The 18,547-nt window shown below is 42.6% G+C and overlaps 1 protein-coding gene across 4 annotated transcripts in view; it reads left to right on the top strand.

Moving 5' to 3' along the window:
- The first annotated feature begins 10,883 nt into the window (after nt 1–10,883).
- LRP4 (LDL receptor related protein 4) overlaps nt 10,884–18,547 on the top strand; it is an 81,869-nt gene continuing 74,205 nt past the window's right edge. For 3 of the 4 annotated variants that reach the window (XM_065064736.1, XM_065064735.1, XM_065064738.1), the window contains exon 1: nt 10,884–11,103. In XM_065064736.1, coding sequence (XP_064920808.1) covers nt 11,019–11,103 — 85 coding nt within the window. In that variant the 5' untranslated portion in view covers nt 10,884–11,018. The remainder of the gene's footprint in view (nt 11,104–18,547) is intronic. The other variant, XM_065064737.1, reaches the window with a different exon arrangement.

Genomic DNA, 18,547 nt, shown 5'->3' with positions numbered 1-18,547 from the left:
AGATGTATTGGAGGAGAGTTAACTTTTTTTTTCCTTCAGGTGACAGTTGGAAATGCTATTGCTTTAAGCATTACAGCTGTAATGCACAAAGAACTAGACTGTGGGCAGCCTTCAGTCCTGTTCCATCTGACTTAATGTAAGCCAGTTTCACAGAAAGACCAGGAAACTGTCGCTAGCCTTTCCTGTTTTGCAGAGAAGGACCTGGCAGTCCTGGGGGACAACAGGTTGACCATGAGTCAATGATGTGTCCTTGCGGCCAAGAAGACCAATGGTAACTGGGGTGCATTAGCAAGAGTGTGACCAGCAGGTCAAGGGAGGTACTCCTCCCCTGTCTACTCTGCCCTGGTGAAGCCACATCTGGAGTCTGTGTCCAGTTCTGGGCTCCCCAGTTTAAGAAGGACAAGGAGTTACTGGGGTGAGTCCAACAGAGAGCTACGAAGATGATTAAGGGTCTGGAGTGTCTTTCTTTTGAGGAGAGACTGGGAGAGCTGGGCCTGTTCAGCCTGGAGAAGAGAAAGCTGAGAGAGGATCTCATCAATGTTTATAAATATCTCAAGAGTGGGTGTCAAGAGGATGGGACCAGACTCTTTTCAGCAGTGCTTAACGATAGGATGAGAGGCAACAGGCACAGACTGAAGCAGAAGAGATTCCATCTCCACATGAGGAGAAACTTCTTTACTTTGAGGAACAGGCTGCCCAGAGAGGTTGTGGAGTCTCCTTCTCTGAAGACATTCAAAACCCACCTGGACACATTCCTGTGTGATCTGCTCTGCTGAACCTGCTTTAGCAGGTAGGTTGGACGCGAGAGGTCCTTTCCAACCCCAACCATTCTGTGATTCTGTGTGTGTGGTTTTCTTCATCCTTTGAGTGTCCAAACCTTGTCCTATTTTAAAACAGTTAACTAAAAGCCTGTCTCATGCAGGATTTAACTTTTTGGAGTTTAGTGGTGCTTTGTTTTTGGGGAGTCTTTCGACACATCTGCCAGTTGAGCTGTACAAGAGAATTAATGAAATTGCAGGTGTGACAACAAAATGTTTTTATCTTAAGACACCTGAAAAATGAATCATACTGAGAGAAGAAAAATGCTGAGTTAAACAGTTGTCAATCTTTATTGATAATCTGGCATTTTGGGCACCATAGAAGATATAAGTTTTGAGGAGAGAGCTGAAGAACTGGAAAATAAGAGCTGCACATGTTATTATTTATGTAAATAAATTGAAATCTTGTAAGTGAAATTAGGATTCTATTATGCAAGACATTTTAAAAATCAATGGTGTTGAAGCTGGGTGATTAATTTATGAGTCAGTTGCAAACCCATAAAAATCTCCTATTAAACTTCTGATTTGATAATTAGTTTTATGAATTATGACCAAACTCTCTAAACACGTGCATTAAAAATGAGATTATCTTAAATGAAAAGGTCAGCCAAAATCACAATGAAATTATGTGATGAAATCTGTATTATCTTATTGTTGATTCCTCAGGAGACATTTACAGAGAAAGATCCAGTACTTCTAGGGCTTATCATAATCTGAGCCTTCTCAAGCTGCATGAATTGTTTCTCTTGTTCACATGCAGCACAGTGGTTTCACACAACAAGTATAATAATGCAGTATTAATACTAGTTTACCTCTTCAGGTAAAACCTAGACAACCAGATTGGACTCATATTGTTCTTTAAGATCACTGAACTTTAGAAAAATAAGATTTACAAAGTTTCTCACTCCTAACATCTGCTACAAGGTGAAGTCTGGAAACAACTATGTGTTTTCCAGCTAGTGATAGGACATGATGACAGCAGCAGCTCTCTTAAGCAGCCAGCATTTGTACCATTAAAGGGCTTAAATTTGACACCTGTAATTGTTCCTAGGAGTCTTAAGTCAAGAATATACTTAACTGGTAAGATGTCACAAGCACACAAGAAACTGTGCTGTGAACATTATGCCATCACAATTCATATTTAATTACTAGTTCAGCTGCATTTTAATCTGAATTGCTGCAATTTTGTTTTTCCCCTTGGACAGAAAGAAAGTAAGTAGAGATCTGATCTAATTCTGATGCCTCTATATTAATGAACTTGATGTTCACCTGAGGATTTCAGTCTAATCAAGTTCAGATCCTTGTATTTTAAATACAAGCTGTTAGAAAAAAACGTGAAACATTCTTGTACTCCTCAGTCATAGGAGTACTTCTGAACTCTGGGTTATCTGCTTATGAGAAGAGGGATTATTATTATTATATGTTCTGTGGCCTCATCATTTTAAAATCAAGGGTAGCTGTAAGTTGTATGATAGATTCCTGGCATGTATTAAATGCACTGTGCAAATTCTAGTCAGTTTTGAGCTAAGTGTTAGCAAGCAAAGTTGTTTTATTTTTTGTAACTGCAAGCTGTTGAAGGACTCTCCTTGAGTTTTTGTTCCCATTATCTCGTCAGGAAGGAAAGAACAACATCTTTAAAAGTACTTAAGTACCAAGCGAGTGACCCTTCTCTGTTGGAATGCCGCCCTATTAATGATGCAGAGAAGAAAAACAGCCATTTCTGGCAGAGTTTGCAGGATCTCTCATGCCAAACAACAACAAAAGTCTAAAATGCCTGGTAAAAATAAATATCACTATGAAATTCTGGCATGGGAAACATTTCTGACAGCCAAGGCTTAGCTCATCCTGGGGGGTAACCCAAGAAGGGCTGCAATTTTCATTCTTCCTGCCTGCTCATCGAATGTTCCTTGCAAACTTAAGCTGCCAGAGTGTGTTATCTATTAGACCAGGTGTCTGTGTGAGGAAATTATAATAAGTAAATAGCTCTGTGTGTGTGCAAGACAGTAGGCAAATCTGTGTGGGAGTGAGATATTGCTTCTTGGGCTGACGTGAAGCAGTAACTCTGATGGCTATACTGGCCAGCTCTTACAGGAAAGGTTTATAACTTTCTGTGTGCAGTACAGAGATTTAGCACATGCAAAATACTATGAAAGTATTTTGTCTTATAATACCTATAGGGAAAAGGAAATGGTGGAAGCAAGGGGAAAAAAAAGAAGGAAGAGGAGATCACGGATTCATAAAAATTGTGAAATTATTGCAAAACCATTCTTAGTTCTGCTTGTTAGGTACATAGGCGAAAATCTGAGTGTTTATTAGTGCTGTTATGAGAGAGCACTGCAGAACCCTGCAGCCGTGCAAGAGCTGAAGTCAGTGTGTTCTGTTTTGTTTTCTTGTGAAGGCACAAATTGGTGTCCAAGTCATTCATGCTGTAAGATGACAAAGTGATGAATGTTCTTTCCTTTCTGCTACATAATACCCAACATGTTTTCAAGAGTAACATCTTTGTGAAGTCACTAGAAGAGAAGACAGAGACCAGAAGATGATATAATGGTTGAAGTGCTTAGGAAGATAAGCTGAGGAGTAATGCATGGGAGATTGGGAGATGGAAAGGGTAGAATGCAAATCACTGAGGAGGTAAATCAAGGGAGACTGAAACAGCAAATGAAGATCATGGCAAATAATTCTAAACAGAATGGAGGGAACATGAAACATTTTCCAGAATATACTAGCAGATTAAGATATTAAGTTTTATCTGAGGAATCTTATTTAAATTTCTCCTTTGTTAACTTTATCATGCTAGTTTCTGAAACACAGCAAAATAGATTGACCATTGCATATTTGAAACTTATAATAATATGTTAGATAGCAAGAAAATGTCATTAAGGTTCCAACTCTTTGTGTGTTAAACTTTACACAGTGTTAGTGAAAGAAGAGTTGTTCCTTGAACACTTAAAGTTCAGATGCGGATCAGAGTTCCTCTCAAACTCTGTCACTGGAGTCCATGTCTGGTATTTACTGAGCATACTCAGTGGGCTGTAAGTTACTTGAAAAAAGAAACCCGCAGTTTCTGTGACTAAGTTTTCACTATGCATTAAAAGCATGGGTTTCTGTTTGCTGAATTCACCAATAAGGTTTTCACTCACTCTGCTGATCTAGAATGAAGCATAAATGGAAATGCAGTACACAAACCCACATTGCCTTGAACTCTCAGAGTGCTAATATTATGTTAATATGCTTAAGTACCCTAAAATCCTAAAATTACAATGACATGGACACGAGTGTATGTGGCTAGGAGGGAGGTTGGATGTGTGTGCATATGTGTGGGTGGCTGATCTCAGACTCATGTGGAAGGTGTGTGCAATGCTGGATCTTGCTCCTACCTGTGCCTTTATTCAGGTCTCAGTGCTGGTAAGAAGCAATTAATTTGTTCCCTCATTCACATTTATCAAGAGCTAAGATGAGAGAGGGAGAGGTGTTAAGAGATGTCTCTGATTCAGCCACCTGATAGGAAAGCAAATGGTTGACATGCCATATCTCTTATCAGAAAGACTCAAGGGTTATATCTTGTGTGTGCTGGCAGTACTTGCCTAACCCATCATGCCAGTAAAGCATTAGAACTGAATCATCTTCAAGAAAGAAAGCGCTGTTTATCTGTCTGTCTACATTTTTACATGTCACTCATCTCCATAGTGGCGGGACTTCTGCAAACAAGGTAGGTTTGTGAGCTTAGGGAAAGAGTTGTTTCTGTCTTCCACATCTCTTCCCATGGCTACTTGTTTCTCTTATAGGCCTAATTCATGTATTCCATTTTTCTCAGAAAGGAAAACAGCCCATCAGAGATATTCCGGATACCGAGACATAAGGTCACCTTTCTTCCTGATTGTGTGATTGGTTTCTATTACAAACATTTTATCTGAATACAGAGACTATTGATGACAAACTACATTAATAGCTTGAAGTGAAAGAAAGACACAGGTCTTCAGTTCTTTGGAAAATGCTTGTCTATGCAGTCAAAATTAATTTAGGAGCCACAACTTGCTGTTTATCCATCTGAATGTATTTGGAGAATAAAGGTGGTTAGGCTTCAGTCTTCAAACTGAATTCTTCTACTGCTGACTTTTAAAAGAACATTTTCCTTTTATGCTCTTCTTCTTTTCTCTTCTTTTTTTCTGTGCCAGAGTCAAGGTATTAAACTGTGCTGTTCCCAAGGCTAAGCCACAGGCTACCTTTGCAATAAAGACATTGTGCAAGGCCTGGGTAGTTGCCATTTCACTGATGGGTGGAGTCTCGTCAGGAATAGAAGAGGGTGCATCTGCATTATTTTTACATGGAGGATGTAAGGGAACGTGCAAATGAAGGAGAAGAACCAGCTTGCAAGACACACAGGAAGAACTACCATCTCAAAGAAAAGATGAAGAAAGATTTGTGTGTGTGTGTGTTTGTTTGTTTGTTCTCTCTCCTCCCGCCCACCCCTCCAGTTTGAGGGTCAGTTTACTTAGCATTGGGGTTTTTTGTTGTGTTTGTTTGTTTGTTTTTTCCCAGAGCGGAAGGTTGAACAGCCTGGCAGGTTGGCTTCAGTCCCACCTTTCAGACACACACACACAAAAAGGAGGGGGTTCAGATGAATCTCCACCTTTGTTAGGGAATAGAAAACTTCCTTAACAACTTTGGTCATTAAATTACAAAGGTGCTTTTGCAAGATTTGTCATATCTCAGCTTCTGAGTGTAGCCATTTAATGTAATCTTTAGTTTTGAGGTTCTGCAATGCAAAGTAGAATTAATGGTGATGGTCACAGAGTTTCCCAAAATAAATGTGCAATTGGAATGCTTAGAAGGCAGCAGATAAATGAAAGGTGAAGAAAATGAAGTAACACATAGGCTCTGACTTGTTAACCTGAATATTATTTTATTGAAAAAGAAAACAATTGTGATAACACTGCAGAAGATGGCACATGGATTAACGTTTTCATACCAGTAAATGGGCAGTAACTTGAGAAACATTCTAAAGAACAATACTGACAAAATTTAGAAAACTTCAGGGGCGGCAACAATGAAAAAGCGATAGCGTAAAATATAAATCAATTCTAAAATTTCATTTAATGTATTTAACACAGACACCATAATTTACAAACTAGGTCACCAGCTGCGGCAGCTGTAGGTCCCTCAGCTCTTTAGAAAATTAAACTGTTTCTTTACATGTCCAACGGCAAATTCCGAAGCCCAACTGTATAACTGCATCTTCCTGTTTATGGGTAAAATCTTTTAACTTACTTGGCATTCCAAGCTGACACCTCTTTGGTTCACTGGTGATACTGAAGAGGGAACTGGTGTGGATAATGTAACGGTGGAATAATCATAGAAATTAAAAGGGGCATTGGAAAATCGCATAATCTGGTAGCACAAAACCCATTATGTTATCTTGAACCTAGAGCTCTGTTGGGAACAACTTGCTATTTTCCTGGCTTTTCTGTTTAGTTAGTGAAGCTCACTAGTAATACAGAAAATTTGATCAGCCAGGGTACAGAGACTGTAATGATCTTTCCAGTTATAATTTTCTAAATTGTATCCATTGTGGAATTTAGTTTTGGAAGGGGTCCCAAAAGATCACCCAGTACAGCCTACACTGCATCAAGACTAAATATATCAAGGCTAGTACCAGCATGCTTATCAAACTTTGTTCTTAAAAAATTCCAGTGGAGGAGACTGCCCAGCCCCCGAGACAGTCTGTTCAGTGTTCAAAAATCCTTAGTTGGAATGATGATCAGCAAAATCTTTTAAGCATTTCTTGTCACAAATCAAGTTGCGTTTTTCATGCCCTTCTACTGGAGCCATAGAGAAATGCTCATCAACATCTCCCTAATGAGCTTGTATGTATTGGAAAGCTTCATCTCACTTGAAGCTTTTATTTTCTTGACTAGGCAAATCTAATTCCTTCAGCTTTTTCTCAAAGGGTTTGTTTTCTAAACTTCTTGTTCTTGTTGTTATTTTCTTTTTTCTCTTCAGCCATGTTTGTATTTCTAAGGTGTTCAGCCAGGACCAAACACTGTGTACCACTCGGGGCTTTGGTACCACACAAAGTTAATAAATCAATTCAGTCGTCTTCGATGTGACACACCTGTTCACATTCCAGAATGAAATGCGTTTTTTGGCAGTGGCACTACACTGGCGATTTATATTGCCCGCTATCCCTACAACCCTAAGATGTGTTTTTGCTGTATTTCTGTCTAGCTGTGCATTCACATTGTTTATTGATGTCTGTTTCCTAAAAATAATATTTTACATTTTCCATTATTGTTTTTTGACTTGTTGGTTTTTGGACAACCTGTCCAATTTGCCAATAGCATTTATAGCATTTGGGGTGTCTGATCTCATCCTTCCTAGTGTTTGCACCCCCTGCCATTATTTTGAGGGTATCAGGTGGTTTTTAGAACAGATTTTACAAGCATAAATATTGCATTGTCTAAGTTGTCAGTGACCACACTAAAAAAAAGCAAGCTTAGGACAGACCTTGAAATGTGTCTTTCTGAGATGCTTTTGCATTTTGATGAATAACTACTAATGAACACTGTGGTTTTCTCCTATCAAATGCCTCCACACCTTCCACTAGTTGTATTTAAAATGTCATTCTATGAAAGTGCCCTGTGAGACAGTGCCAAAAGCCATACAAGATGTGTCATGTCTATTGCATTATTTTTACCCAGTGAGCTTAATGTTACATAAAAAAAAGGGAACCTGTTTTAGCACAAACGCATTTTGCCATTTTCTGTGTGCTCTTTTTTTTTTTCATTCTATTAAATTAATTCATTCCATCTCAAATATTTGAAGCACAATTGCTCCAAGGTTTTCTGAACATAGCAATTAAGCTATCTGATCTGTCATTCTCTTCTAGGACATTTGAGGTGTGGAGAAGTATCTTCCCATTTGAATACATTAAAAATACTTTGGCAAGTAAGACAAAATCTGCCCATCTTTTTTTTTAACCTCTTCTTAAGGTCCTAGTGGTTTTAAAATAGTTTAAGAGTATTTTTGCTAGTAATCCTTCTGGTTCCTTTCTTATTTTTCCAATGATATTATGTCCTTGGTTGTTTTTCCTGACACAGGGTTGCTATTTGAAATCACTCTGAAAGTGATGCTAACTTTTAGTATTATTCCATAGTAGTTATCTTCTCTCATGGAATTAGTTTATTTCTTCAATGTGTCTGTTTGGAGCGGAACTGGGAGAATTATGTCCTGAAATGGTAATTATGATAATAATCTTCTCCCTGCTCCCTTTATAATGCCTGGTGTGGTTTTTTATTAAGCATGTTGTCATAGAAATGAATTGTTAATTGTATTTTAATTACTTCTTTCTCATCTTTCTTACAATACTTGTGTTATATATCACTTATCAGTGATCTATAAATTACTACAAGTTACTTAATAATGTTCTTTCCTCATACCTGTGTGTAAAAGCAAGTACCTATCTTCTGCATGGGTTGAAGCGCATTCTGATATTTATGTAGTCTTTTTAAAAGTTATTTGGTCTGAAAGAGGCAAGTCCTGAGCATATGGTTCAATTTTGCCAGCATTATTTAGCAACCCTTCTAGTTTTCTTTCAACGAAAATATCTATTTTACACTGCATAAACCTACTTTACAATTATTCCCCAAAGATCCTACATGGAATCAGGACTATATTAATAGTATTGTATCAACAGGTAGGTAACTGAGATGTTTATAATTGAAACTTCCATCTCCTCAACTGCAACCTAATTAGGAGATTGTTGTGAAAGACAATACTATGTGCTCCTCTAACATTTCACCAGGAGATTTCAAAATTATAAGACAGAGATAAAATTTAGAGAAGTTGAGCTCGGAGAGGAAAGGGATTTGCCAGAATATAGTGCAAGATGCAGAGAACTAGTAAACACACTTTAACAAATGTAAGTGGGTAAAAACATTTGTTCCCTGGGGAGAGAAGAACTGAAGAGCTAACGAGTGAATTTATTTGTGTTTAGGATAGTATTTTTCAAGAGGCTTTTGTTTCAAACACAGGAAAATACTAATCTCAACTGCTGGAAGACTGTTCCATGACCTAAGTGTATAATTACCAGAAAGTTCTGGGCCCTGTGTCTGTGCTTCGTCATGTTCAGTACTTCAGCATCTAAAATTTTCACATGCTTCTGTGAGCCTAAAGTCAGCGGGGCTCCTCTGATTTATACTGCCTGAGAATCTAGCCTCAGCAGAGAATATAAACGTAGATGAATTTTGGTTGTATTGCCCTGTATTTTAGGGGGATGCAGTGAGGGTTTTGCATGCTTAGCCCATCAGCCAGCACCCAGTCAGTGCTGTTAACATTTTCTCTCCCTTCTTCAACCCACTGTTCCCAACTCTTCCACGTCAGTCATCTTCTACTCTGGTATCTTGGAGTTTATTCCTTTAGAATAATTGCATATTCTTTCCATGCCTCATTCTGTCACTGCTTCGAAGTCAGTGTTAGCATGGAGAGGTGTTTTAATCTCTCCACCTCAATCAGTCCCTCTTGGCTACCTGTATTTGTTGTTACTCCTCTGCCACTCTGTACACTCTGCCCATCAAATGTGAAGAATTCAATGCAGTAGTCTACGTGCTATTGGACTCGTGCTATGTAAAGTGGATCTATTCCTACCTTGAAGCAGTGATTCTGCATATAAAGCAAAAAGTCTGTATCTTTTAAATTTTGGGGGCCATATATTGTGAATTTATGCATGATTTGCAGATTACACTTTCTTATGGTCTTCTTGCTCTTGGGGGTTCTCCTCCTCAGTGCAGCTCTGTGTTGGATTATTTTTTTCTTTACATTGAGCTCAATTTGTCAATATTCACTTCCTGCTTTAATTTTATGTCGATGGTTTTAGTAATATCCCTTGTCTTCACTATTTTACACTTATTTAATAGGACTGGCAGAGTTGTCTCAATCACATGCTGTTCTGTTCACTTGCTCTGGTGATTCTTTAAAGGAGAGATTAATTGCAGCTTCCTCTGGATTAATCTCTGCGAAAGCTTTAAATAAGACCATTCCTATCACCAGCTCTTTAGTGTCAATTTGACAGAATTCCCATCTTCCCCCTGTGGTCCAGGGTATGGGCTATCTGAATCAGCTTTCCATTCAAGTTAATACTTTGAAATCAACTGAGATTAATTATTTAACAAGTTTCTTGCGTTGCCAACCCTGTGTGTTAAAATGTCAAATAATGCCACAGAGGATGATAAAACTGGCTTTAACGAGGGTGTCCAGCGAAAGCCTGTCTGCTTTTAAATGCAGCACAGAGACCAGAAGGCACATAAAACAATTGTCCAAGTGTTAATTTCTACTCCTAGAGGCAACGATCCTAGCTTTTCTTTTAGGATATCCGAGATTCACTCACACATAATCGGCTGTCTCCGGACGCTGCGTCTGTAAGGAAAACCTCAAATAGCAGAAAACTTTTAATGAACGGAGGGAAAAACGAGACGTTTCCCTTAGATACCAACATGTACGCTGGGCAAAGGGCTCGGAAATGAGGTGCTTAGAGGCTTTCAGTTTCTGAAGGGCGTTTGGCAAACGGTGTTGGGAGAGGGAGAAAAGCTCTGCCACTTGTCTTGGGTACCGACGGCCACCACAAGCCGGGAAGCGGTGGCAACGCACGGGGGAACCGCTCAGCCCGCGGAGGGTACCGGGCAGCGCTGGGGCGGGCAGCCAAGATCCCGGGGCGATGCTCCACGGCGGCGCTGCGGGAGCGGGGACAGTGAGGGCCGGCATTGACAGGGAGAGCCCCGAGCACCGGGGCCGCTTTAGGAAGGGTTTCCCCGCCCGCAGCGAGGAAGCCTCACCCGCCGTAAGGGCGGAGGGGTGCCGGGGGCGCGGGGTGAGCCCTGGGTTCTCGCCGCGGTGCCGGGCGGGGGCCCCAGGGGATGATGAAACGGGGGGGGGGGTCTCACTGCGGAGCCGCTGCCCCAGTACCGCCTCTGCCGCGCGAAAGTTTGCAAAGTGCCTAGGCGCTGGGGGGGAGTGGGGCGGGGGCTGCCCCGGCGGGGCTCCTCCTCCGGGGCCGGGCCTGGGCTCGGGCCGGGCGGAGCGGGGAGCGAGCCCCCAGCCCCGGTGCTGCCGCGGTTGCCGACGGAGTGAGCGGCCGCCAAGCTGGGGTGCTGCGCTCAGGAGGAGCCCGAGACGTCGCTGCGGGCGGCCCGGGGCGCTGCTACCATGAGGCGGCGTGGCGGGGGCTGCCTCTTGCCCGCGCCTCCGCAGCTCCTGCTGCTGCTGCTGGGAGCGCTGCTCCGCGCCAGAGGTAAGCGGCTGCCGCGGCGCTCTCTGCCCCGCGCGGCGTGGGGGGCCCGGCTGCCGTCCCGGGGCTCGGCGGCGGGGAGCCTTTCCCGGGCGGACAGCCCTGCCGCGCCGTGCCGCTTACCTGCCCGCGCCCGCCGGGCGGGGAGCCCTGCCTTGCTCTGCCCCGCCGCCGCGCTTTGTCCGTGCCCCATCCCGCGCCCGGACGCGGCGTTCTCGTCGTCCCCGTGCCTGGGCGGGCCGGAGCCGCCAGAGTCCCCCGGCAGGTCGGGGCGCGGGTCTCCGGGCGGCGCTGCCTTGGCCGGCGGTAGCAGAGGGTCCCCACCGCCCACGCGGCCGTTTCCCCCGCGGAAGTTTGGCGGCGGCGGGCGCGGGCTTTGTTCCCGCGGTGCGAGGGCCGGGGCGGGCGCGCAGGTTGCCTCGGAGGCTGCCGTGCCCGGCGTGTCGGGACAGCCGCCGCTCCGGAGCAGGAATGCAGCCGCGCACCCGCCGCCACGGGCCCCTTAAAGGTACAGCCCGGCTCCGCGGCGGCGCCCCGGGCTCCTTGTCTCGGCGGGACTGGGAGTCCTCCCGCAGTGCCCTGACAGAGGGGGGTCCGGGCAGGAGCGGTACCAGAAATAGTGGCGAGGGGACGGGCTGGCTGCGGTCTTAACGAGCAGGGAAACAGTGCCATGAAGTCTCGTCGGTGAAAACTTAGCTTTGTGGTTGCTCTATCAACTAAAAAGGAATCGCTGTTTCTTCTTCTTGTGCGGTAGTGCTTTATTTTACAAGTGCGCCCGGTGGAGTAGAAAACATCTAAACGTTTCGCGCAATTGTTTATCAAGAGTTTGAAGGCTTTTGGGGGAGGGGAGCGGAGAGGAGATACGTACCTCGTTTTTCTCCCTTCACTCCTTTGGCAGCTGCTGTATAATTTCACCCATCCGTTTTCTTCTATGCTACTCTGAAATTACAGGAAGCATTTGCAGTAGTGCTGCTGACCTCCATCATTCTACAAGTATTGCCTCTGGGGCACAATCACATGGGGTTTGGGTTTCAAGTAATATTATTTCTCTTCTAACAAGAAACCTAATTGCAGGCAGCTTCGAGGAAGGTGCTAAACCAGCCTGGAAAGGCTGAGTAGAGGGCTGCAGTTCTGTGTATCAGAAAATGTGCTTTTTAGAAACCAGAAGTACTCTTAAGTTACCAAGTACCACATGGATACTTAGCTGCAGTCTAGGAGTGGGAAGGATCTAAAGCAGAGATCTTAGTGTAGGTGCAGATCTAGATGTGTTTTATTTTTGCTGTTACCCAGGTGCTCCTAGTTAATGTGTCTGGGCTGTTAACAGCCATGTGGGGGATGTCTGATTGTAAAGTGCAGGTTTACTCGGTTGTGCCTTGATGTCTCCAGGACACTTTTTATGGCAGTTTGTTTCTCTTTCAAGTAGTTCTCCCATCAGTGCGCTTTCCTGTATCCTTTTGTCAAATTAAAAGTGAGTTCATGATTGGAAGTGCCAACTGCTTCCAGAAGTGAGCATCCTCTCTTTCCTTCATGGGGAGATACACTTTGTCATAAGAACACAATTCCTGATCAATGTTTTTCTTATTTGAAGCAAGGGAAAGTACGAGGAGGTATCAGGATGGATGTGGCAGAGGTGATGCCAAAGTTTGTAATGAGTTGGTATTCTTCCTCTTAGCTAGAAATTTTTAATTGTTGTCCCTTAGAAGTACCTTTGCGGGTGGTGTACAGCTCAACTGTTATAAAACCTCCACAGCCACAAAACTCACAATGCCAAACAGGTAGACTGTTAGTAGCTCTTAGTCATTTACCACTGTACCTCAGTACAGGAGCAGGTAGAGCAAACAAGTCCACAAGATTGACTTTTAACCCTCCTTTGGTGGGTAATGGCACTTAAAACAAGAGGTCCGCAGGTATCTTGAGGTCTTGTGTTGGAGGTAAAAACAGGTATATAGAATTTAAAGCTAATGGTGTGCACTGCTGCTGCGTGGTGATGAAGAAGGGCCTGATACTATGGTGATCTGTGTCAGTACAAATACAGAATGTCACAGAACCCGTCTGGGTAATGTGCTTGCTGTTCTGACTCCTGGAGCTCTGCCAGAAAAATACATAGCTAATATCAGAGCTTCACTCCTCAAACATCTCAACTACATTTTAGAGTCACAAACCTGAGTGTGATACCCGTACAGATGTAGAGTCTGCAGTGGTTCTCCTCAAGTGGGCTTGGCGTTGCTATTTGTTCTACAGCTCTCAGTCAAGTGCAAGATGCCCGTTTTCCTGTTGTCAGCTTGGAGCTGGTAACGTTCTGCTTCCTGAGTGTGCTGAGTGTGCCAGGGTTTACTGTTGATCAGGTTGGATGATGGATGATATTCACAGATCTCGTGATCACCTTGAATTATCTTGACTGTTTCTTTTTGTCAAAGTGGTGACAGCACTGAGTAACACCCCTGATTTTCTAAAATTGAGAGCTGCAGTAGGAGCTGACAAGTGTTCGTGATTTATTTTTTTTTTAAAAAAAACCAATTCTGTGTCTACTAAAATGTGGTAGCATTAGTCGAAAAGCATAAATCTTCCAGTATGAAGTTAACATTACTCTTTTTATTTAGTGTAGATAAGCTTTCATTTGTGTGCTTTAGCACTGGTTTCTGCAATAGAGAATCCCTTCTTGCATCCTGGGACTGTGGGTGTATGATGCAGCAATCGAATTAATAGGTGCTTAGTTATGTAAAGTGCTTGCATTTCCAGAGTGTTTTGAGAACCCTGAAGAGGGATGTTCTGTTTATGTGGGCCAGAAAATGGGATTTCAGCAAACTTGGAGCTGTTTCTCTACATTCGGTTCATTGAAGTTACAGAAGAAAATGTGGTTGGGTATAAACATTATCAAATTGTTTGTATTTCAAACTAGAAGGCAGTACTTGCTGTATGTTAACTAGAAAAAGAAATCAAAGTGATCTGTATCATGTTTTTACTCCTAAAAACCTGTAGTTCTCCAGACTGGTGAAATTAACATTAAAAAATAATTAAAACGTTCATTCTGTGAGAATGATCTGTAGTCTGATAGTCCTTTTGAATCTTCTTGTGCTCTTGTGAAATAGGCAAATATTATCCTTGTTTTGTAAATGTGGGAAGTGAAGTAGAAATTGTCTTGCCCAAGGCCAACTCCATTTGCCCTAGAATGCAACTTACCATTGAACACAATAGAATATATACTTCATAACACTCATAAAAGCTGATAAAGAGATGCTATCTTGAAAACCAGTCAAGGTTTTTAAAATAGGTTTAAAAAGTAAGTGCACATCCTACACCTTCGTTGAATTCCTCTGCTGCTTGTGACCGTTGTGGATATTTCTCTTTTTAATAATACTTCTATTTCTCTTTTTGATGATCGAAAGTTTTATAAAACTGCAGAAATTTTACTGACTCTCCATTGGAAAGTAAAGTTTTTTTTAAAATAAATGTATAAGAAAAGCGGACACTGTATTTTTTTAGTCCTCTGTTATTTCCATCTTAGCTATTTGTGATGTTATCTAAAGGGGTTTTACATAGTGAGGCGACATATGTGCACTGACCATCTTTTAAGATGCCTGGTTTTACCTGATACAACATCCAGAGCTGGAGCTCTGGCATGCAGCAAACCCACTCCATTAATTGGCATACTGTATTTAGTGGCTGTGTTTCACACTAATCATGGCAGAGAACACTAATTGTAATTGTCATCCATAATCTAATGCGCTTGATGGTTAGGCTCTTGCTTTTTGCGTCTGTAGTGCCTGTGGTCCTTTGCCATGGCTGTTACGTTAGACATTCCTCTTTTATGGGATTTTGTTGTCTATACTGTGTGAAGACTGGGCATTATAATGCTTCTTTAATCTCTTCTGTGTATATTGTCTTCACTGTAGATTTCCATTTCTTTGTACTAAAGATACTAACTCTAAGGATACAAGAGCTTGTGATTCCGTAGGCTTGTGGTTTATTCATCCTGTATATCTGGTCGCTCTGGGACTGTTACCTTGGGAGTATTTGGCTGCCATCCTGTTGTGGGTGAGTTCATGTTCAGGTTTTTCAGCTTTCCAGGCCACTGTTATGCAGAACTGCTTATTAAATGCTGAAGTATTTCAGCCTATGTATTTAGGCTGAGAGACTCTTGAGCTGCAGTCAGTATTTCTGTGAGGGGCAGGACTCCTTGGCTGCTATGAGCCTAGATGAAAGGAGTCTTGCTATGCAAGAGCTTAAGACTTTATTTACATCAAATGGAGCTGATGTTCGTGGACTTTTGCCTTGCTAAATTGTGGGTAATTGAAACTCCTCATATCAAGGAATTGTGTTTGCTTTTTAAAACAGAAGAAAAAGAAAAAACGGGATTGAACAGTTGGGTTCCTGATTCTGATAGAATGAGATACAGGATATAGCAGGATGCTTAATGTTAGCACAACTTTGGGTTGTGAAAGGTAATAACAGAAGCTTCTGTTTTTCATGAGGTTCTTAGGTCAGTAGCTTTTTCTGTATTGAGCCATCCATCATCAAGTCATAAACCATTAACGGACTGTATTGCAGATGTATATTAAACATTTGTACTGCAAATTGTAGTTCTGTCAAAAAGTGTATGACAGAAGATGGTGTATGCTCTTGTTTCTCAAGCTGTTGTATGCTAATAGCAACTTTCTGATGCTGGAGTACTCAGAAGAACCAGGTATTTCCCCTGGGTGGGTTAGGGTAAGAAAAAGTATAAGCTCCCTGTACTGTAGGGATGAGGTTGTTTGAAGAAATGTTGTCCAGCAAAGCTTCCAACAGGGAACATGTCTACCTGAAAGCAGACCCCATATTCTGTAGTGTCAAGGTGAAGTTTTACTCCTGGAGTCAAATTTACCAGCAGTGAGAGGTCATGGTGACTCCGGGCAGGGGAGACCCCTCTGCTGGCTACCAGCGTGGTGACTTCCTCCCTGTGCCCCGGCAGGGCAGAGGCTTCTGTGTCTCTTTGTTGCTGCCTGACAGCCCCTCCCGGCTGCTGGAGCTTTCTGTTTCTATTGCATCGCAGCAGTTCTTTAATCAGAAATCTTGTTAGTATTCAAGGATAATTGATCCGACTCTCTGGTAGGGGGTGGGGACCCAGCCTTGCGTCCTTCTCCTACTTGCCACCCCCAGTTTGACCCCTGTTGTCTCTTTGTTTTCTCCTGTTAAGTTTGTGCCAGTGATGTGTGTGTGTGCTGGTTTTCCAAGCAGCCTGAAGTTGGCTGTAACCAAGAGCAGCAGTTAAATAGAGCCCGATTTCCCTGCTTCCTGGCGTTTACTTGTTCGACTCCATTTTCTGGTCTTCTGTGTTTTTGATTTGCACAGAAGGAACTTACTCGGTGCCCCCGGGCATCTCTTAAACCCATTAGAACAAACTCCATTATTTTCCTGTACTTAGAAATCCTCCTCCTTTAGTCCCAGCATCCATCAAAATAATGTATCCTCTGTAAGGCCCTCTGGAAGATGTTTAATAGGATCTTTTCAAACTCAAGGAGAGTTCCAGTTGGGAAGGGGGAGGGGAGAAGGCTAATGGAAGATCTGACTGTGACTTGTAGTAAGCCCGAACTTGGCCTGTGTCAGCTCTCCCTTCACCTCCATGCTGAGGCAGTGCTGAACAGAGCGGATCCAACACTGGGATCAAAGCTGGAAACAAAAGGCTTTGGGAGAAAAATTTCCCGTCTGGCCAAGAGGCAGCCACACAAAGGTGGTGCATAATTTATCATTCGAGGTTTATTTCTGCTGTGTTCTTTCTGGAGAGGGAAGGAAAAAAGAAGTGACTCTCCTGCTGTTTTGAAGGGGATAAGTGATGGCTTTGGAGACTTGAGGCAGGAAGAGGCTAGAGATACCATGGAGAAACTTTTTCAGTGCAGTTTGTACCCAGCTCCTCTCATCTTAGACATGGTCAGACATTATTTCTGTTGGAGGAGAACCCTATTCTTGCCTTTTGAGGTTTCAAAGAGTAAGTACTTTTAACTCTCTGGTCATCCCCGAGTCTCAGTGTATGGAGTGGTGCTGCTCTTCGCAAAATCAAGTTCTTTGAATTTCTGAGGTAGTTTTCTTGTCTTAAGGATCGGTCTAAGTGCTGTGGCGCTGTATAACATGGAGGAAGAGGCTATGTTTGCCCCAAAGGGTTTACGGTCTAAATTAGATATCTGACATCTGATAAGGATCAGGGATGTGATAATTCTAATGAGATAGATGAAGTCCAATATTAAAATAGCATAGCTTTCTAATTAAATTTCCTTTAGCCTTAGTTCACTGGGAAAAGCTTTTGAAAGTTTTTCACTCCAATCATTTCTTAGAACAAAGATAGAGAGGGATTTTTGGGTAGGAGTTGGCATCAAAGGCTACTGAAAGCTGGTAACTGCAGAAATAAGGATGAGGAAGCAGATGCGAGAATAGTGTAAACCATGAGGAGGTGGGAGGGGGATGTTGGAGTACAGATGTTAACAGTAGCAAAGATCGGCATTTTGGAAATGAGAGCCAAGGACTCGAGCTGGCAAAGGAACAGAAGAGCCGTCTAAGGAGATCCAAGTGGAGTAATTATATGGGATCTGATGGCAGAAAGAGTTGTTCATTAGGTAGTAGAAAAGATGGAAGTTTTGGAAGTGAAGATGAGGATTGAGCAGAATTTAACTGCTGAGGCAAGGAAAGACTTACTTTAGTAATACTTTAAAGGAGGATGTGAGAACTTGTTAGGGATCCTCAACAGTAGAGTTTCTGATCTAGTGGGGTGATTTTATGAAATATCAGAGCTTAGCAGAGATGGGGAAGAGAGAGTGATATTGGCATAGTGCTGAGATGGTGAGCTCATGAGATAGTGTAGTGATGGAGCTATCTGCAGCGGCGGAATGTGGGACCTGTCAGGCTTGGGAACACACAGCCAGAAGGATTTTTGAGTGGGATGTCCAGGAAGATATTTTGGAGGACAGTCCTGTCTGGAAAAGTATATGAAGTGGGAGGGCAGAGTTGAAGAGAGAAGCTAGGAGGTTGGAGACGATTGCCTGGAAAAAGGCATAAAGTGAGAATAGGAAATTACTCTGGGTTTGGAAAGGAGTCTGGGTACAGAAACAACAAGGCTGGTGGCAGAAAATAACACCCTTCCTGGAAAAGGAGACTTCTTGTCCTCATCTCCATTAAGAACTGCTGTGTGAAGGAGTGAGTTCGCTAGTGAGAACAGTTAAAACATAAACGTGATATTCCCAGCGTCCTTCTCTGAAAGGCTCATCAGAAGCATTGTGTGACTATGCAGGAGGGCTAGAGAGAAATACGCACTCTGCTCCTTTAGCCTGAATCTCCAGCTCTGTCAGTTCATTTGACTTGGTGACAGCTGGTTGTGGCTGGGAGATGTTCTTGCCTAAGTTTTAGCCATTCACTGCAGCAGAACCATGTCTTGTGGGATCTAGGGTTAGAATAAAGTAAAGACACACCTTCATTATTTTTC

Source organism: Columba livia, chromosome 5, assembly GCF_036013475.1.
Source record: "Columba livia isolate bColLiv1 breed racing homer chromosome 5, bColLiv1.pat.W.v2, whole genome shotgun sequence".
Lineage (NCBI taxonomy): Eukaryota > Metazoa > Chordata > Aves > Columbiformes > Columbidae > Columba > Columba livia.
The sequence above is the reverse complement of the archived record's forward strand: the minus strand, read 5'-3'. Positions and strand labels throughout refer to the sequence as shown.